General features: G+C 35.5%; 1 protein-coding gene across 3 annotated transcripts in view; it reads right to left on the reverse strand.

The window, feature by feature from the left end:
* Nucleotides 1-21,935, reverse strand: part of LOC148758918 (uncharacterized) — a 933,397-nt gene that overhangs the window by 640,383 nt on the left and 271,079 nt on the right. For all 3 annotated transcript variants that reach the window (XR_016020439.1, XR_016020438.1, XM_088796071.1), the window contains one exon: nucleotides 16,847-16,970. Coding sequence is in view for 1 of the 3 variants with exons in the window: in XM_088796071.1 (XP_088652197.1) it covers nucleotides 16,847-16,970 (124 nt within the window). In the remaining 2 variants the exon portion in view is untranslated. The remainder of the gene's footprint in view (nucleotides 1-16,846; nucleotides 16,971-21,935) is intronic.

Here is a 21,935-nt window from a genome sequence, read left to right on the forward strand (position 1 = left end):
GTGCATTGCCATTGCATGATTGTTTGTAATAATTAAAAACAGGGGAAAATGAAAAGTATAAAAGATGTAGTAAAATAAACTTTATCACATTCTAACCATGAAAGAATAGATAGCAAGGCATAATTGGTCGTGATGTCAGGGAAAGAAGAGGAAAAGGGGAAAGAGTGATTTTAGTAAAGAAACTATAGGATCACCACAGGTTCTTATTTGCCCAGAAGAGTCTCAGTTTATGCCACTGTAATTGTTAACAGCTACCCTTTCATTCTCAATAGTGTTCTCATTTGAAAGATATATTATACCCAAAGAAAATGAAGGCTTTCTTTAATTCATTGCATAAACATATTTCTTGAATATTTTACAATTAAAATATATTTGTGTATCACTTTTTCAATAAAAACATGAAAATTCATGAGAATTAGTTACAACATCTAGAATAGTGGTTTTTAAGCATTTGTGAGATCGTGGAAACTGCAATTCAAAGGAGGACAGCTTACAGGAAAGACTGATAAGTGACACTGTTCTGTCTAATGGGAGGGAAATGTAATGATTCATGGACCTCTATTCATTCACCCTCACCTTTTCTCACCATGATCTAATGGGATGCCTCAAAGACCCTTTGAAAGTCATTGTTCCATGGATCATTTTGGTTAACTGAAAAAGGCCTGCAAGTAGATGGATAAGTAGAGTCATTTTGTAGAGGGTAGTAACTATGAGGCAGAGCTAAAATCATTTATATATAAATTTTAGATAGATAGATGGTAGATGATAGACGATGAGAGAGAGAGAGAGAGAGACAGAGAGACAGAGAGAGAGAGAGAGAGAGAGAGAGAGAGAGAGAGAGAGAGAGAGGATAGCTGGATGGATGGATGGATGGATGGATGGATGGATGGATGGATGGATGGATGGATGGATAGATAGATAGATAGATAGATAGATAGATAGATAGATAGATAGATAGATACAAACACAGTTTACCTTTGAATATCATGAGTTTTAACTGTGTGGGTTTATTTATACATGGATTTTTTTCAATAAATACTGTAAATATATTTTCTCTTCCTTAGGATTTTCTTAACAATGTTTTCTTTGATCTAGCTTATTTCATTGAAGAATACAGTATATAATACATACAGTGTACAAAATATGTGTCAGTTGACTGATTACGTTATTAGTAAGACTTCCAGTGAGCAGTAGACTATTAGTAATTAAGTTTTGAGGGATTCAAAAGTTATATGTGAATTTTTGATTGTGCAGGCAGTTGGCATCCCTAACCTCTGCATTGTTCAAGGGTCAACTATACATATAAAAGATTATATGCAAGCTGCAGGGAATGAGAGTGAGAGACTCAAGGAAAATCCTTAGAAAAATCTCTTGCCTATCATCTTTCACTAACTTGCTACAATCAGAGATATTCTTATTCAGCATACAAAAGTTAGCACAAATAAAAATAAAGACATGTTCTTGACAATGCATATCACAATCCTCCCCTGGGGTGCTGGTTATAAGTACAAGAGGGCTGGCCCCCACTCAAGAGTAACTAAATCAGAACCTTTGGGAATGGGGCCCTAGAATTTGCATTGTTAGTAAACTCCCTCTGTGTAGAGCCTTTATTCCCCAGAAGTGTGCACCTCAGCATAAAGAGGGAGACTATTTTTTTTTTTTAAGAAAGATTCACCTCATTAGACCTTACCACAAACACTGTACAAACTGAATACAATGGAGGTGCTGGACTACCTACTGCTGATGTCAACTGGATTTTAAAGATGAGTTGGTATTCCCAGAGAAGTAACCCATTGTAATACAGCTTAGAAATTCTACCAGTCAAATCATCTTTCCTAATACATAAAATACTGTTCTGATATGTTTAGACTGATATGGAGGCATAAATACCAGACATGACTATTTTCAGAGAATTACACCATATTTAACAGCTGAGTCAGGTGTTTAAAGGTGTTTAAAGGTCTGTCATCATTCTTATACTATTGCCTAGAGCCAGTCTTGTTCTACTATTCCTATCTACTTTACACATAAAAATCATTTATTGACTGTCTTTTACATGCTTGGCACTCCACTGAGAGGTATGAAAGTGAAGGTGGAAGGGATTCACAGTTATTGGGAGTCTACTTTGCATTAGGCAACCGAGCATTTGTTCTAAATTGGGTTATGACGCTTTTTGAGAGCACTTTGTTTATTTAAAGGATCTTGTGCTAATATTAGAAATGCAAAATCATTTTCAAAAAAGGTTAGTAATTACAAGGGAAAATGCCCATACTATAATTTTATGGGTAGTAAAAATTATCTGACTTTAATAATATATTATGCAGAAAACGATGCTGGAAGAAAACATATCAAATATTAATCATAATTGCCTGTTACTTGGGGGATTATGCGTGAGGATGAGCATCCATTTCGTACTTTTTTAGCACTACCCAAATTTTGAAGAATAATTTTTAAAACTTTAAATAATAATAACATATAGAAATAATAATATAGAGATTAAAAAAAACCTAATACAAAGCAATACTAGTTTTAGGTAATCAATCACCTAATATGAGAAATTTTATCTTTTCCTCCAAAATTGTGGTCTTCTTCATACCCAATAAGGTTTCTGGATTTGTGTCAGACGTTTCCTTTTATAGTATTTGTATGTCTTTTTGTAGTGACATTCTTGATTCTGTTGCTACATATGAACTATGTATACCAAATCAATGGGCTTCAAAAGTCCTATCCCCTCTAAGTATTTATTTAATTGGCCCAATCTTTTCCTTCAAAACATGAGGTTTAGGCTCACAGGATAATATACGAAAGTTAGAAGCCTGCCAAATTACAGAACGTAGATTTTACTAACCTCATGATTCCTACTAGCATGTGGGAACGGAGTAGTCCCTGCTTCAGTGCTTCACACAAAAAGCCAGCATTCATACAGAATTCATATGTGAGATCCAGTTTAGGGAATATTCAGGAAAATTCTCCCTAAAGACATGAATTTTTTCTGGTGTCAGCCATGATGGTTTTGTCTTTCTTGATAATGAGGGACCATAGTCCCCAAGTGTGCCATTGGTAGCTGTTCCCATTCTTGTAAAGATAACTCTCTGTTTAGTAACAAGAAGTATGAACAGTATATGCAAAACCCATACTTTTACTGCCTATACCTATAGAGTGTGTGTCTCCTAAACTTATGGAGGGAGAAACGTGCTGCTTTGTTTAAGATTTAGTAAGATTGCCTGGCAAGGACCCTCATCCCCACTCCCCATTTATAATACGGTTAAGCCCTGGAAAGATGGAGATAGATGTTATCATTGCTTCACTGTCTCTGCCCTGTCCGGCCCAGCAATTCAGAGCCCTGTGGATTATAGTACCTCTCTTCTCTTTCATCCCCAATCATCAAGAAAGAAAAAGCAATTAGAACACAAGACCCTTTAACAGGCTCCTCGACCTGTAGGTCTGAAAGTAGTGTTGGTAATATATGTATGTCATTTGGGTGTTGCATTTACTAAAGAATAAATGGGCATGGGAATACCTCTGACCACGGCCAGTACTCATGAGCTTCTATTTGATTTCAATTAAATAAAAAAATACACTTTCATCTGGAAAGAGCACTCACCCCTGATTTGAGGCAATTCCTAGGAAAACCCTACCTAATATATATAATATATTCTCCAATCTCCTCTCATCATTTCCCCCTTCTATCTCTAGACTTGCGACAGCCTTAAAAATATATCCCATGACATATACCAGCACCAATCAGGCAATTTATAATTTCCTTTATCATACAAAATTTTTAGTCCTTTTATTTTCTTTCTACTGGTCAGCATAGGTACAAAAACTCCTGAGTTACATAGACTTTTTTAAATAACAGATAAACAAGAATTCTTTACCTTCCCCTTATCTATCACAGTCATTGTAACCAGTTACCATCAAAACTATAATGCTTAAAGACTTTCTCTTAATAAGGATAAATATAGAATCTGAGGAAATAGCCACTATCAAATAAAAGTTTTTTGACTAGTAAAAAGAGAAGAGTCAAAATGCACACAAAGCTACCCAACCTCAAAGAAGGGGCAAGTCTTTATACTAATTCCTCAGTAAGACACAAGAAAGGGGAAGTGGAAAAAGATTCTAAAGGCTTATGCCCTTTAGCACAAGTGTCTTTGACTCTGTCTGAATTAGATTGCTATACCATTGGGCGTCTGCTACACTAATGCTTATTAACAGTTAACAGGGAGTTATTTTTAACTATAGCTCCACTCAGGAACTTACCATTCTCACTAGGTTTTGCAAAGCAGAATTTCTGGGAAATAATACAGATGCTGCAGGAAGGGCAAATGTTAGCTAAATGAATAAAGCTGATGTTAAATTCTCTCAGCATGACTGGTTTGCTTCTCTTTTTAGAGGACCTAAAGAAATTCCTGCCACAGCAGAATTTTTGCAGAATCCAACTGCAAGTACAAAAATAATTTATTAGGAACCACCTTTTTTCGGACTCTTTCTTTAGAGTATATTAATTAGTAGCCAAGGCTTGTACTATAGAAGGAAAAATAAGAGATGTCTTAATGCAATAGGTAAATTATCAGTGATAGGAGTGTGAGGCATAAACCATACGAATATTACTGTAATGGTTGCAATACTAAACTTGAAATCAGTTCAACTTATTCCTGTCCAGAACATTTCTCAGGGAATAAGATAAAATCAATTTGTGAGTACTGTCTATCCAGCACCTAATGTGAGCACAGCAATGGCCTAGGTACAGTTAGGGAAAGAAAAATACCAGGCAGGTAGACATAAATGCACATAAACAGCATATTAGAGTGGGTGGAAAAGCCTAAGCTGCAATAGAAGTTTAGTAAATGTGTGTGTAATCAAAGGGAAACTGACAAAGCCATCAGCATAAAAGGAGACTGACATAGAGCTCTCGGCCTTGGACAAATTAACAAAATCAAAAATAAAGAACAAAGTGCCTATAATAATAATTCTATGAACTAAATTTAATAGATTTATCTACAATTAAATTATATGCCCTCTACATATAACACATTCTATTTAAATCGCAAAGGAACATTTATAAAAAACAGCTGATAAATTCAGTCATAAAGCAAACTTCAATACATTCCAAAGTATAGAAATTGTAGTTTGTATTTGCTGACCTCAATTCAATAAAACATAAATGACAAAGAAATCAAATAAAAATAGCAGATAGAATGCAGCACTCTATTAAAGAACAATATGCTTTGACCAAAGGGGTTTTGTTTCAGAAATATGAATGGTTTAATATTATGATCACTATCAATATAATTCATTACTTTAATAAGCCAAGGAGAAAAACTCAACATTTCCTTCTGATTTTTTATAGCTTTAGACAACTACAAGTCAAAAATTACATTTGTGACCTGCTGAATAAATTCAATATTAAAAAAAGTCAACTAACGCTATACTTAAAGGTAAAACTCATGATTTTTCCCACTGAAGTAAAAAAGAAACAAGAAATTAAACCTGAATATAACAATATTATTCACTGTTGTTTGAGATTTAAAATAAAAAATAATGGGCATATACATTGACAAGAAGAATAAAGCATTGTTTGCATGTGTGACAGTCTACCTTGAATATTCAAGAATCACTGAAAAAATATTGAAAACCAATAAGTATGCTCAGGATGGTATCATTTATAAAATAAAGATTAAAATTAATTGCATTATATTTCATTAATTATATTAATAGTCAATAATTAATTATTAGCAATAATGTGAACATATAAAATTACAGAATCTTTTCTTCTGTAACCAATGTAGTCCCAATAAAATAACCATCAAACCAACTCCAATATACTGGCAAGAAAAAAGTATCCGTTGTTTAAAATTTCCAAGTACTTGCTGGTGTGGAAAAAAATTATGAAAAATAAGAATGATGTGTTTTTATGTCTCCTGAGTACTCAATGGGTGGGTTAAAATGTAAACACCATACCTAAAATGTGTTTTTAATGGTGTTTCATATTATTTAGAATTAATGTTATCTTGCTCTTGAAATCCCATTCCTGATGATGATAGAAGAAATAAGTTTGGTAATTTAGAGAAGTTTGGCCTCTTCTAGTCTACTATGTGTACTTATTCTAATAGTCACTTTTGAGAAATTATTCAGTTCAAAATTAATCTTCCTATCAGGGCTGCTCTTCTTTCAAGAAGGTTTCTTCTCCCTGTGTGCCTCCCAAGAAGATATCTGGATGCATGGGAAAGTTTACAGAGCTTTACTGTTTAGAGAGGAACTTTGAGACAGTTTGCTCACCTGCGAGTCTCTGGCAATCTATGCACTGTCATGATTTAGACTGGTCCTTGAAGGTCTAGCACCAATACCTGTTAAGTGCAGCTGGTTCCTTCTGATTCTCTCTCTCTCTCTCCCTCTCTCTCTTCCTCTCTCTCTCCCATTCTCTCAACCAGTCATGCTTCCTTCTCTTTCTGCTCATTGTACACCCCAGAGACATATAAGTACATCTCCCTCAACATCCATATTTTTTCCACAATAGCATAGAGGATATTATTTGTAATGTTATAAACTAATATACCGAAAACCCCAGAAAGACTTCTAAACCTGGACATAGTTAAATCTTTCCACTGTAGGGGAAAATGTGGACTTCAGGGGAAAACTATACATTGTCTAGACTCTGGGTTATCTGATTCTCTAAAAGCTACTTTACAACTCTGCACACTGAGGATAACTGATAGCAAGGTAAATTAATTCTTGTCTATATATATTTGAATTTTTCCTGTCTAGTAGAGGTTCAATCAACACTGACGCAGATGAGCATCCTTTTTTTGATGCTAAATCTTCTCCACTGTCTCTTTTCTTCAATTTGTTAATCTTCATAGTTCTCCCCAATGGGAAATCCAGTTTTGCCTCTACCTGCGTGTTCACTTCAATATTCTTGATCTATATGTTTTTTTGTTCTTTGGGTTCTCTTTTGAACCAGTTTTATCATCTGCCTGATTTCCTCACTGATTGTGAGTTTTTAAAAAAAGTCTTTAACTTGTATCTATTTGATGTGTATATGAGACTCGTGATTTAACCTTTCCTTCAAAATTATCTTTTAACACCACTGTGGTGTGTCCCAGGACTTTGCCATTCCCCCCTGTCATCTCAGAACTGACACACTAACACAATGAGGAACTGCATCTATGGGAATTTCAAACAACTGAAATTGTCATGCAGGGGGCATCTGTAAGGGAATATTATCCTGTCCCAGAGGGACTGTGGAAGTTTAGTGGGGGAGAATTCCCACCAAATTTAGGATTAGCACTGATGATGGAGACCAAGATGCAAAATTGTATGCTTGTCTTATTTTAATTGATAAGACAATTATTCCTCAGTAGTGAAGGAGTAGTAAATAGGCCTCTCCAGATGTGCCACTTTGGCCTGTGGATTATTTTGAGCTGAAGGTAATCGAGACCTTGTGGGCTCAAGAGAAACATTTACTTCTCCTTTAAAGAACTGAAACTGGAGCCTTGCCCATAACATTTATTACCACACGTAACTTTTTATGACCTATATATGGCAGGACAAACTTCTAATAACTGAACATCTGCTCTTCTTATCCTGTGAATTACCCTCCTCCCCTCTGACGTCCCTTTCCACATTCTTTGGCTTAGGATGTCATATATACCTCACTTTACCTTTATGTCTCTGAACCTCTCATATTTTGGGGGTTCCCATACATATGTATATATTTAAATTTGGTCATTTTCTTCCTGTTAATCTGTCTCATGTTGATTTAATTATTAGACCAATTAAAAGAACCTACAAAGGTAGAGGAAAATGCTTCCTCCCCCACAGTCAGTGACTGAAATTGTGGTGAATAAGGACTGTGAGCCAGGCCCCCAAACAAATATATTGCCCAACTACAATGAGGTGACAGGAACCTTGTTTCAATGACAGCATGATGGACTGGTGTAATGTAACCTAACAGACACACTGATTTCTCAACCCTAGGATTAGCTGATATCCTCAAGGCATTTTACCTGTTCTATAGCAATACAACACATCATAAAATGAACAACTAATGTTTTATTGCCCAGAAGAAGTTGATCCTAATTTATATCCAGCAACAGACCAACAGAGCTTTTAAGATTAAAGAGAACTCTGGTGTTTACTGATCCATAGCTGTTGACATGCAGGCCTTAAGTAAAAAAAAACACACACACAAAAAAAAAACAATAACAAGAACAACAAGAAAAATAACCCTACTGTATCATCAAAACAAAAGAAATTAAAATGTATCTGCTGTCAAACACTCACCCTTTACCTTAGGAGGTAATTTGGTACACAAAGTGCTGAAAACAGGTGAGTTTCAGATGATATGGTCTGTGATAAGTAGAGGTTCAGGAGATCCAAGAACAAATTGCAATGCATATCATGCACAATATAGTGGTCACTATACTTGAATTTGTATCATCAAGTCACTAGTAACCTAACTATTGGTACCACCGACTTTTATAAAAGACTGACGTACAAATTTTACTACTGCATATTTACCACTGAGGGTACTGGATTTAAGTCTTTACTAAAATATGTATTAGATGGTTTGGTAGTAGCTTAGTTCCCTGCAAATCTGAGAGAAGGTTTGGAGGAGATTTTAAATCATATAGTTTAGAAAAATGTTTTGGCAAGGTATGTTTAAGAAATACCTCGGAATGATAAATATCCTCTTGGATCTAGCAGAACAGAAGCTGCGGATCAAGAAAACGCCTCATCAGATGACTGTCAGATATATAGTTGCTAGGTAGCCATAGTGGATAGAATTGTGTGCCCCAAAAAGACTTGTTGAAGTCCTAATCCCCAATACTTATGAACATGACCTTATTTAGGAATAAGGTCTTTGAAGACATAATCAATTTAAGATGAGGTCATACTAGAATAGGGGGGCCCTGATCCAATGATTGATGCCCTTGTAAGAAGAAGGAAATTTGGACATACAGACACACAAAGAGAGCATCAAATAAAAGATACTGAGCACACAAACATGTGATGAGAGAGGTTGAAATTGAATAAGCCCAGGAATACCAAGGATTGTGAACAATGACCGGAAACTAGAAAGAAGCAAGAAAGGATCCTCCCCTAGAGACTTCAAAGATATCGTGGTCCTGCTAATGCCTTGAGTTAAGACATCTAGCCTCCAGAATTGTGAGAAAATAAATTTCTGTTTTTATAAGCCACTCAGTTTGTGGTACGTTGTTAAGACAATCCTAGGAAACTAATACAGTGGTATTGTTAGTTTCTTGGCATGCATATAATGTGAATACTTTCCAAGGGAGAAGACCCAGACCCTTCCACTGGGCATCAGAACCTAGGACACCAATGTCGCTGGAAATAAGGTTGTTTTTCTCATTTTGGAGATGAAGTTTTTTTGTTTTGTTTTGTTTTTTTGCACTAAATGGGAAAAGGAATTATAGCAAATTTAGATAGGGATGAAGATGGTGACTTCTTCAGTAAATATAGCGATTTGCCATTTAAATGTCTTACCCTGGATGGAATTATTATCATGGCCTAAGAAAAAGGGAATGACATCACTTCAAGGGTAGCTTTTGGGGTCAAGTAATCTTTCTAGATATTTCCTTCTTTGTCCTGATGGCATTCTCTGCTTTTATAGATGCTAAGTTCTCTCAGCAGTCATTGGTGATGCAAGTTCAACATTTTTCATAGTTGTGTTTTATTTCCCCCAGAAAATCTGCTTCACAGGAAGATGCTGACTCTGATGGGCATCCTTTCTTGAACTCCTAAATCTTCTCCAGTTTCTATTCTCCTCCATTTGTTCATCGTCACTGTAGAAAGTGTTTTCGTCTCATGTTGGGAATTCATATAGTCTTTGCCAAAGTTGGGCTGAGTTCATATTAAATTATTTATGTCCAGAAAAAGGAAGAACAGGCAAGTTTTGCTTAGTATGTCCAGGGAAGGCAGCTGATAGCGATGGGTACTGGGGAAGGAGCTACAACCAGAAGAAGCAGAGGCTGAGAATTGCATCTCTGTTGACAACTTCCTCTCTGTGTTTGTTACGGGAGCACCCAAGTTAGCAGGGACAGTATTTCATTTCTATGTAGTGAGTGGCATGTCCTCACAGCAGTGGTGAGCATTCTTCCACTTGCTGTCATTCCCAATAACTATGAAAAAGTGCTCTACCAGGATCTCGGTCCCATGTGCTATTTTTCATTTGCTCAACTGAATGTTTCACAGAGTGAACTGGCAAGCATGTATCATAGAGGTTCCCAGAGGCTGAAAGTGTCACCAATGTTGTATGCGCTAAGAAGGTGAAATAACATGGACATGTCCAACGGTGCAACCAAAGCACCCAGGTGATGAGGGACGCCAGAAGGCAAAGTGAGGGAAGCGTTTTATGGTGTTTGATGCTGAATGTTGTCAACAATGAGAAATTGCCTCTTCTCCAGCCCATTTAGCTAGTATCTACTGTGAAATCCGAAGGATTCAAGATGAGGACAAATAAGAAAGAAAACAAGTATTGCAGCAAGAGATCGTGTGATAACCACTTCATTGTATTAAACCAGCCCCTGCACCATAAAACTGGATGTCTGGTGAAAGTGCTTGAGGAACACAGTAGCTAAAGATATTAAACTATACCATTAAAATAGAGATAAAATTGTCAGCGCCTTAATTTTTGCCTATTAAATGAAAGGGAAATGTCTCTTGAAAAGCATTACCAAAGTTTACAAGAGTATAAAAAGTCTAAAGAAATGAACACATAAAGAAATGGAGCAATGAATAACTATGCATTCAACAAATATATGCCAGAAAATAACATATAGTGATAAATAAACTGAGACCCTCCCCTCATGAAGCTTGTTTTAGTGGAACAAAAAGACAGGGAACCAGCATTCCTACAAATGCATAGTTATAGAAACTTCATTTATAAAAGAAATAATAGTAGCAATGTCTAAACCTGAAAATATTTACATGTACAAAGCACTATTTTAAGTTCATCAGAGGTATATTAACTCATGTAACCCTCACAATCACCTCGGGGAGTAGGTATTACTTTTACCCCTATTTTTAAAATGGGGAAACTCAAATATAGAGAGGGTAAATAACTTGCCCAGGAACACAAACAAGGCTAATAAATGGCAGCTGCAGAATTTGAACCCATTCTGCTCCCAGAGTTCATGAGATTAACTAGGGCCTTAGCACAGAGTATCACATGGAAACTTAATACAGAGGGGACAGGAAGGTGTCACCGAGATGGTGGCATTTCTTTAAGCTGAGAACTGAATGGTGGGAGGTAGGATTTTGCTAAGTGCAGCAGGGAGCCAAGAGTGTTCCAGGCAAAGGGAAGAGCATGGGCAAAAGCTGAAAGGCAGGCAAGAGCTTCTGGTGTAAAAGAACAAGTTTGTCTGCCCTGAGCACGGTGAGACCACCCAACAACATAAGGCCAAGACCAATGTAGGCTGGAAGGTTCAGATTATGCAGAACTTTCCTCATGGGAAGAATTTTGTATTTTTATCCCAAGTGCAATGGGAAACCTTTGGGGGAAAATGAACAGGGGAATTACGTGTTTCTCCTTTTGTTTTGAGTTGCCCACTCTGACTAGTGTGAGGTCAAAAATACTGTTCCCAGTTTCTTGCTTCACCTAAAGCTTATCCAGATTGAATTACATTTTTATTTCAATAAAAGAACAGAAACCATCTTTTCTTGATCATTGGAATTACACTGAAATAATTTAAATTAATAGAAAAGTACTAATTATTAAAATTGATTCAATTAGTGATCTAAAACAAGAAATGATAAACAAATTTGGAAGAAATTGAAAATATTGTCTTAAAAAGTGTCAGGAAAAGACAGTTTAGAAGGAGGTGTTAAGGGTAAATTTCTCTCCAGCTTTCAAAAAATAATTAGTTCCAATATTATTTAAAATGCATAGAAGAATACTGTAAACCCCTAACTCATTTTTTAAAGTAACCCTAAAATTGATAGAAAGTCCTGAGAAACCTCTCTCTCTCTCTCTCTCTCTCTTTCTCTCTCTCTCACACACACACACACACACACAGCAGACCTGACTCAGTTATTAATATTATTGTGAAATTTTGTAGTTTATTAGAAGGGTCAGATACATGGTAACAGAAGGAAACTAGACTTTGGGTAGTGAGTATACAGATATCGAATTTTGATGTTGTACACCTGAAATTTATGTAATGTTATTAACCAAATATTACCTCAATAAATTTAATTTTAAAAAAGGTAGATTATTAGAACATAGCCAAAGGGTATAGCCAGGAATCCCCTCGATATAACAGTTGGAAATCTATAGATATACTATATTTTGTCAGTAGATAAATTGTTAAAGGGAAAGAAATAATCAATTACATAGTTTCCAAAAAAATCAATTAACAAATTTTAACATCTTCTCAGAAGAAAGAAAAGTATTTGTGAATTGACAATAAAGCCATGCTTATTGAGATGATAATATCTATGTTAAGTCAAAATCCAGCATCACACTTAATGATACAGCACCCAGAAGAATTAAATTAAAAAGAAAATAAATCAGGGGGAGATAGAAGAATATTATAGTGACTTACCTTCAGATTCTAAAATATATTATAAACATGACATAATTAAAACTGTGTGAAACTTTCACAGGAAGAATGATCAAATCTACAGAACAGACAGAAAATCCAAAGATGAATACATATCACTATTTAGTAACAAAAATCAGTAGGGAAGGATAAGTAATAAACAATCATTGATTGTCACGTCAATCCAATAAGGGGTTAATTTCCAAAACATATAAGTAACTCCTTCAATTCAATACCAAAAAAAAAACCCAATTTTAAAAATGGACAAAGGACTTAAACAGATGTTTATCCAAAGAAAAAATACAAATAGCCAATACAAAAGATGCCCACCATAATTATAAGAGAAATTCACATGATAACTACAATAAAATATCACCTGACACCTATTAGGACGGTTATTATTAAAAAATAATAATAATAAGTGTTGGCAAGATTGTAGAGAAATTGAAAGAGACCCTTGTACATTATTGGTGAGAATGTAAAATGGTGCAACAGTAATGGAAAACAATATGGAGGTACCTCAAAAAATTAAAAATAGAAATATTGGATGATCCAGCCATTCCATTTCTACATATATATACAAAAGAATTGAAATCAAGATCTCCAAGTGATGCCTGGACTCCCGTGGTCATTGTAACATTATTTACAATAGCCAAGATATGGAAACAGCTCGTGTCCATCAACAGATGAATGGATAAAGAAAATGTGGTATACACATACAATGGAATAGTATCCAGCCTTAAAAGAGAGAGAAATCCTGCCATTTGTGATGACAGTATGGATGAACCTGGAGGATATTTTGCTAAGGGAAATAAGCCAGTACAGAATGACAAATATTGCATGATCCCACTTATATGAGGCATCTAAAATAATCAAACTCATAGAAGCAGAGGATACAATAGTGATTTCCACGGATTTGAGGGTGGGAGAAATGGGGAGTAGTTATTCCACGAGTATGAAGTTTCAGTTATGTTAGATGAATAAGTTCTAGAGATCTGTTGTACAACAGAGTGCATATAGTTAACAGTGTGGTATTGTGCACTTTGAAATTGGTTAAGAGTGTAGATGTCATGTTAAGTGTTCTTGCCACACACAAAACAGGAAAAAAACAGACACGAGGAAACTCTGAGAGGTGTTAACATATGTCTACTGCTGATGTGGTGATGGTATTATGGGTGTTTACATTATGTCCAAACTCATCAAATTGTACACATTAAATATGTGCAGTTCTTTGTATATCAATATACTTCAATAAAAGTTGATTTTTAAAAAAGAAAAATTTGGGGAAATGCTGGTTTATATTAAAGCTTTAACCGGGAGTTAAGTTTTTACTGTTAAAAAAAATGTACCTCATTTCATATCAATATCCCTCATTTCTTTTCTCTCTCTGTCTCTCTCTATACATGTGTGTCTGTGTTCTCTGTGTTTACAGATGTTTGCTAACAATCTTGATTATTTTCGTCACATAAACTTATTTTCATATGGTTCTGAGAGAGTTTAACTACCTTACTATCTAATTCATTATTTGTCAAAAGCTTAAATTTCAAACAGGATGTTTTAGAATTTTGACACAGTTCAGATTTTTCACACATTTTCTTTATCTACTTACTGGGCAGCTTAATTGAATATTCTTTGCCCAGAAATAGAATTCATCTAAGTAAAGTCTACATAGAAATGAAGTAAAAACTAATTGTGGCTACTCTGGTCTTTTCTAGAAATTTTTCTGATGTCATAAGTAACCTCTGACTACTACTTTGACTTCACATATTTTACTAACTGAATTGTGGTGGCAAGCGCTTACTGCTAGTTGGCTCTCTCTATTCCCATAAAAACAAACAAAAAAATCCCACAATTCCAAAACCACATATTCCCCTCTGGCATCTGAGGGCCCTCAGGCAGTGGTTCACTGAGCTGAGTTTATTCTATATGTTGGGATGAATAATGTATGGCAGTAAAACACCAGTCAGGCAGCACGGAGCCTCATAAACATAGGACACACGGAGAGATCGCTTGTCAGGGTAGCTCCATTGGCCCCAGCTCTGGGTTCTTACGGCCTCTAAAACACAAGTCTGAAGTAAAGTAGCTGTTACTCTACTTCCTATATCCTCATGCTGAAATGCAGCCTCTATCACTCACTCACAGTGAAGAGCCAAAAAATTGATTGGACTCACTCATATTTATGTTTGTAATAGAGAAGTTTGAATAAGTACAATAATCCCAAATAACCAAGAGTTAGTATCATCTTACCCATAAAAATGGATTATTTCTGCCAATTGTTTAACTTCTTAAAATAGAGCTTACTTCCTGCTTTCTATTCACTGTTTCCTATAACTGAAACCCACACTCCATTTTCACCTTCTAAAACAATACATGTCTATCTAGTGATTTTCTCCTCCAAATGATGCATTTAAAAATATTCAAATCCTACAGCAAAATCTTTTTTCTGACCATCTTCCAGACAGGCTCAGAATCTTTCATGATTTCCTGGATTTCTTGAGTAGTCTCCTTAACATCCCATGTCTTCTTATTTCTTATTTCTATTTCTTATTTCTGTTTCTTATTTCTATTTCTTTCCACTTTTGAAATAAAATAGCATATTCTGCCATCATTCTCTCAATATAAATCCCAATACAAAAGACATACTGTAATTAAAGTAATTGAGGAAAATATTGGTTAAAAAATTCATATGTGCCATATACATCACATTAAGTACTTCTAAATATTTCATTTTGTTAAATTTTCAAAATAATTTCATGTGATAAGCACTAGTATTATCCTCACTTTTACTGACAAAAAAACTGAGTTTTATGTAAGTAATTTGCCTGAGATTACACAATAAGGCACAGGCAGAACCAGGATCCAGATACAGGGCTATTTAATTCCAAAGTCTGCTTCTCTTAAGTGCTGTGCATAATTGCTTCCTAACAATTCAGCTGGGGCAGAAAACAGAGAGTCTAGATGTACTAGCTTGCCTCTAAAAAAAAAAAAAATACATACATATATATATATATATATATATGTGTGTGTGTGTGTGTGTGTGTGTGTGTGTGTGTGTGTGTGACAAAAGTGAGAGGATGTCATTACAAAGATGAGATTGTAAATAATGCTTCTGACTCATTTGTTCTCTGTCTCATTCTCACTTGACTGCTCTTATAGAACACAGCTGCCATGTTGTGAGCTGTCCTATGGAATGGCCCATAATGTCAAGGAACTAGAAGAGGGCTCTAGCCAACAGATAGTAAGAAATTGAGGCCTTCAGTCCAATAGCCCATGAAGAACTACATTCTATCAACAACCACGTGAATAACTTGGAAATGAATCCTCCCCTAGTTGAGCCTTCAGATGAGACTACAACCCCAGCTCACAGCTTCCCTATAACTTTATCACAGACCTTGACCCTGGGGCACAGAGCTAAACCATACCCAGATTCTAGACCACACAAACTGTGAGATAAAATTGTTTATTTAAGTCACAAAGTTTTGAGATAACTTGTTACACAGAAATAGATAACTCATATACCAAACATGAGAGAACTATGGGGAAATGAAAATATTTCTTCACAGTCAGTGGAAATGTAAAGTTGTATAGTCATTCTGGAGTATAATGTGACAATAGTTAATAGATGCATGAATTACATACTATAATTCAGCAATTTCACTCCTGGGTATATGCCCTGAGAAACTGTCACAGAAATTGAAAAAAGGCTATATGTAAGGATTATAAAAAGTATTTGTGGCTTCAAAAAATTGGGAGAAGCCTAGATGCCCATTGTTCAAGAAATGAGTGAATAAAATAATGGATGCATACTGTATAATACTATGCAGTATAGCTAAGCAATGATACAGTAAAATGGATAGAACACTGAGTAAAATTAGTGGACAAAAAAGAAAAGCATGAAATGTTAACATCAATATGTTCTTGAAAATGGTGACTTTCAGGGAAATGATGTATAAGAAAACCAATTTCACCATAGACTAATTTATATAAACAAGAATTAAGTTCCAATGACATATTTCCTGTCACAAAAACATCACCAAACTTTTAAATAAAGATTCAAAACACTTCTAATACCTTACATTGAAATAAATGTGAGTTATACATACATTTAAAGATCATTCTTTTCCAACTTGCTGATTCCAATTCAGGATCATAGGCGACCAGAATCTATACCGGCAGCTCAAGGCACAATGTGGGACCCACCCTGGACAGGACGCCCTTACATCTCAGGGCACATCACACACTCACTCAGACTGGGACAACATAAATACCCCGATTCAACTCACCTGCATATCTTTGGGGAGTGAGAGGAAACTGGAGTACCAGAGAAAACCCACACAGACGTGAGAAGGATGTGCAAACTCCACACAGATGGTGGCTCCAGTTGGGAATGCAGTTTCTTCTCATCAACTATATAATGAAATGACATTGAACAGAACAATGTTATTTAAGGATGTGCTCTATAATACTATTTAGAGAGAATTAAAATATTTGCTAAATAACACAATATAGTTTTCAAGGATATACAAATATCCTAGTTTGATCCTCATGCATCAAACATATGAGACGAGGAGACTTTATATAGGGATGGAGTGTGATAAGTACATAAAATAAGAGAGGAATATTGAAAAAAATGTAACAGTGTGCTATATAATATGGAATATGACTAATTCAGTTCTGTTTTTAAAACACCAACCAACAAGCAAACAAAGGGTATATTACTGCTTTTACTAAGTTTTCATTAAAATTCAGTTCAGGAGTCCTTTCCGGTATACCACATCATATTCCCCTTCCAGCAAATTGTTGCAAAAAATAGAGTTCATTCAAGGCATAGCGGTGCCTTTTCTTTAGAGGAACAACTTCCCAATAGCTTCCTTTAGTCTGAAATTGCATTGGAAAGTAACAAAAATTTTCCCAACGCCAAAAGTACCGCATTGAAATTCAGGAAGTTTTATTGACTACTGAGAAAATTCAGGCAGAAGATACAGATGGGAATAAATTGTGGTGAATTAGTAAATGTAGGGTAGGATTGCTCACTTAAAAGCATGTAAAAGAGTAGGGAGTGAAAGGCTTATCAGGAGACCCAACGTATTCTCAATTGGTCAGCCCAACTCAGTAAGTATTTATTAAATAACTACCAATTTGTGCAGTACTTTTTTCCTCAGATACTTGAGGAAATATGGCTGAAATATGTGATACATATGAGTATAATCAACACCTATAGTAACTTATTTTAATTTTTATGTTGGAAAACTAAGAGATATTGACAAAATTATGAGACAGTAGAAGAGACAGAACTAAATAGATAATAAATTGCAAAACATTATCACGTGAGGAAATATTATCCCCAAGCAAAAATACCCCTCTGGTATTTTGAAGATTAAAAAGAATTCATTAATAGTAAGAAGATCAGTAACACTATTTCATGGTTTTAGTTATCACTTTTCAGCTGTGATAACTAAACGGAGAGGAGATATATAAAATCTCTGTATGGCCAACTTACACCAGGAAATTCTAACTTAATTCTCAACTTTAACCGTTAGAAAGGACTTCTTTTGTCAACTATAATTTCTCTAGAGCTTATTCTGTCAAAAAAATTAGAAGTCCTTTGGCCAGTGAGTGGTTTTCAACAGAGTAGAAAGAAATAATTCTGTGCAATTGGATCAGAAAAGACTGTCGTGTTGGGTAGTAACATCCTGTTGGAAGATTTGGTCTTTTCTGGCAAAGGTTTTAAAGACTCATCATTTATGTGTTTCTTACTATTTTCCTCTCCACAAACTGGCTAAAAGAGTAAGTTATTTCTGACCAATGGCAATTATCAAGTACTCTAACAGTCTGAGAAATCTTTTCTTTCAAAAAAAGAAAAAAGAAAAGAGAGAACAAGAAAGAAAAATGAGTAGCGTTTTGTAAAATCATGAGAATAAACCATGACATAGACCTTTTTCTGAAGGGAATAATTTAAAAAACCAAAATATTGTTTTTTCATCTTGTAGCATAGAACACAGGATAAATCTTGGAGAAATGTCTTTCCTCTCTTGGCTGAAGGTAATTTCACGACTGCTGGATTAAAGTTTTGTTTTGTTCTCTCTCCCTTTCTCTCTCTCCCCCTCTTTCTTTCTCTCCCATTTCCTCTTCTTATTATATTGTTAAAATTGACAACAAGAAAAACTTTCAAACTTGGGTTTATAATAAGACTAGCTCTTCCGGCCTTAACTGTAATAAAACTGCATGGCCTCCTCAGAGTCAGGCAGCTGTGGCTAGGACTGCAGAGCAGACAAGACTAAGGAAATCTAAGGAGCTATATATATATGTCTGAACAGACAGGCTCTTCAAAGGGAATGGAAATAAAATCTTGGGGTAATATCAGATAGAATTGGATTAGCAAAGTTCCCAAATGTCTGACTTTAAAACGTGAGTATGCTGAGAAAATGAACTTACTTGTTTAGTAAATCTGATTTAAATTTTGTGATTTCCTGTTCTAGCTATTCTGTTCTACATTGCAGGAAACATTCCTCTACTAAAAGAAGACACTTGAATTATATTCATTGTGAGCAGAACAATATCAGACATTCTGGTCCCAGTTAGAAGTGGCATTAAAATCTGCTTGTCTCTTTTTAGTACTAGGAAATATCATCCTTTCACCATCACCATACTACTAACAGAGCTATTTGTAGTTAAATGCCATATTTTTCACTATACAGCTATAAATCAGAGTCAGGATTGTATTCATCCATAAAATGCTCATTTTTTTTTCTGTGTATTTGCATTTATGTGCTATGGAATTCTTGGTGATATTGTGGAGTTATCAATTGAAAAACCCCACCAGCCACTGCTTTCATTGTGTGTATATGTGTGTGAGTCTGTGTGCGTGTGTGCATGTGTGTGTGTGGTTTGTTCACATACAACTGAGACTATATTTTGATCAAGGCAGCCATCCTAATTGAATGTCTATATTTTCCCTCCAAAGAAAGAATATAATTACTGCTACTATTGGGTCTTTTTAAGTTGGAGAGAGAAAGCTTGCAATTTACAAGAACACTCCCTGAGGTTCAGAGCATAGAAACAATCTTGAATACCTACTTAATAATTTGCTCTTAAATAAATCGCTATGACTTCTGCTGTGATCTTTTCATTTCTACTGGGTTGCTAATTATTATGGTAGATTATTAATTCTCAGCTGAATGTTTCAAGGTGTCATGGCCTGCTGGAGCAAAAGGCCAATCTAATAGGGGCATCTAGGTCATTAAAGGGTGTGTGCTGCCAGCAAGAGTGAACATGGAAATTAGTTCAAGGAATGACACTTATGAATAAGTGGGTCTGATAATTATATTGGGACTTATTTACATTTCCAGGCTACAAATGGGTTATGTTCCAAATGTTCAAAAGTAGGTTGGTTACTAGTTGAGAACTTGAAAAGCATAGAAACAATGCAGTTTCAATGGAGCTAAAAGTCTCAGACTTGCTGCAAAACCTATTTTACCAATAGTGGTTCGATGACTATAGATTTACTTTTTAAATAGAAAAAAACTACAAATGAAAAGACATAGAATGGAGAGTTTATATATATTCTCAATCAATATTCTAGAACGGAAAAATCACTTCTAGATTATCTTGCAGGTACCATCAATTTGGAGATAAAGTACTCTGGTCCTCTGCAGCAAGAGAGATGGAAAATGAAGTTCAGAGACTATACCTGCCACATAGCAGTAAACGATGCTACTAAAGGAGCCCTAAAATGATGGTCCCCACAACTTTCTCTATCTAGAAGACTGTTTGATCTCTGTTCCTCTCCCACTGACCCAGGGGACAATTTCTGGCGTGAAGTCCATCCTACCCCCTCTTCTTCTAGAACCTAGAGTGAGGAAAATATTAAAGGTGGTGTGTGTGTGTGTGTGTGTGTGTGTGTGTGTGTGTGTGTTGAACTGGGGAGGGAAGGGAATAATCCATCACTCTGGCCTCAACTACTCTTTACTGAATGTTCTTTACTCCTAAAGTCAAAAAATTACTTGAGTTATCAGTTGCTCTCCCTAGAGGCATTCACATCAATCAGCAAAGAAAGATTAAGCACCTGTCACAGTGTTTACTGTCCTGACTCTTTCTTGTTCCATAACTTTCCCTTCCGAAGTCTCCACAGGAATGTCCTAGGACACAGAAGAGTCAGTGATGACCTATTTTTTCATTTCACCCTCCCCACACACCTCTGGCGAGAGAGTGGACCGTAAGCAAGGTTTCTACTCCATCTGACACTTTATATCCATGCTATCAAGGAATTCACTATACAATTCTACGAATTAGTTATACAAAAAGGTCAATCCCAGATTTTCCCCTGACTTTAAATGTGCCACACACATTAAAACTTTGTACATTATAATAATGTCAATACCTGGCATAGAAATCGAGGACACCTTAAACATTAAGAACTGTACTTAAGAGTATGCTCTGCATTGTCTTTTGTATTCCAAATCGACTTTCCTAACTTCTAAAGCCCTTTTTCTTTTTTGGAATATGTCAATAATAATAGTTACCATAGTTGTTACATAGTAGCCGATGAGAGAAAGGAGTTAAAGCCACAGGCCTAAGATCCACCCACTCCCTTTACTGGAGGAGTGCCCCCAAGGTAACAAAAAAGGATAGGTAAAAGAAAAGCTAGAAAAAAAGATACCTAACCTTCTTTTCAACTGGACCTTTGGGTAATTTCTAATGATATTTCCTAAGAGAAAGAGACCTTATCTACACAATACTGTTACTGGACAGATGTCCATGGCTAAAGGATTAGTTACTTCTATAGTAAATAAACCTAGTTACTACAATAAATACATCTATTGAGTCATGGCTTCCTTAAGAATGTCACATTAGCAGAGGGTGGCGAGGCTTATCTTGATAATCACTTTGTAAGGTATTTGAACGTAATATCATCATGTTGTACACCTGATACTCATATAATATTGTATGCTAAATATAACTTTAAAATTAATTAACAAATTAATTTAAAAGAATGTCACATTAGATATATAATAGCTGGGGTATAAAATGACAATGTTTCATATTTTACACAGTGCCTATTTTGTCAAAACCCCACAAAATCTTGCTTGGAGACCTGATCTATTATTCTGGCCAAAGAAAGTGTGGCCAATGTGGGAAAGTACATGAAGAATCACCCTTGATGTCTCAGACCCTCTTTGCTTCATCTGTGCCTCTTGATCTACATGCCTCTTGAAGTTACCAGCAAAGTTTGATACAGGGTTAGATCTCTAGTTCTTAGGAGTTTGATTTGATAATCTGATTCTGTGTGTTATCTTGTCAAGCTGTAAACTCAACTGTACAAAAATATAACTTCCTTCATTTTCTTTTCCTCAACATATAATTTGGCCCTCT

The sequence above is a fragment of the Rhinolophus sinicus genome, chromosome 2 (genome assembly GCF_057876585.1).
Source record: "Rhinolophus sinicus isolate RSI-liver-muscle chromosome 2, RSI-T2T, whole genome shotgun sequence".
NCBI classification, from domain to species: Eukaryota; Metazoa; Chordata; class Mammalia; order Chiroptera; family Rhinolophidae; genus Rhinolophus; species Rhinolophus sinicus.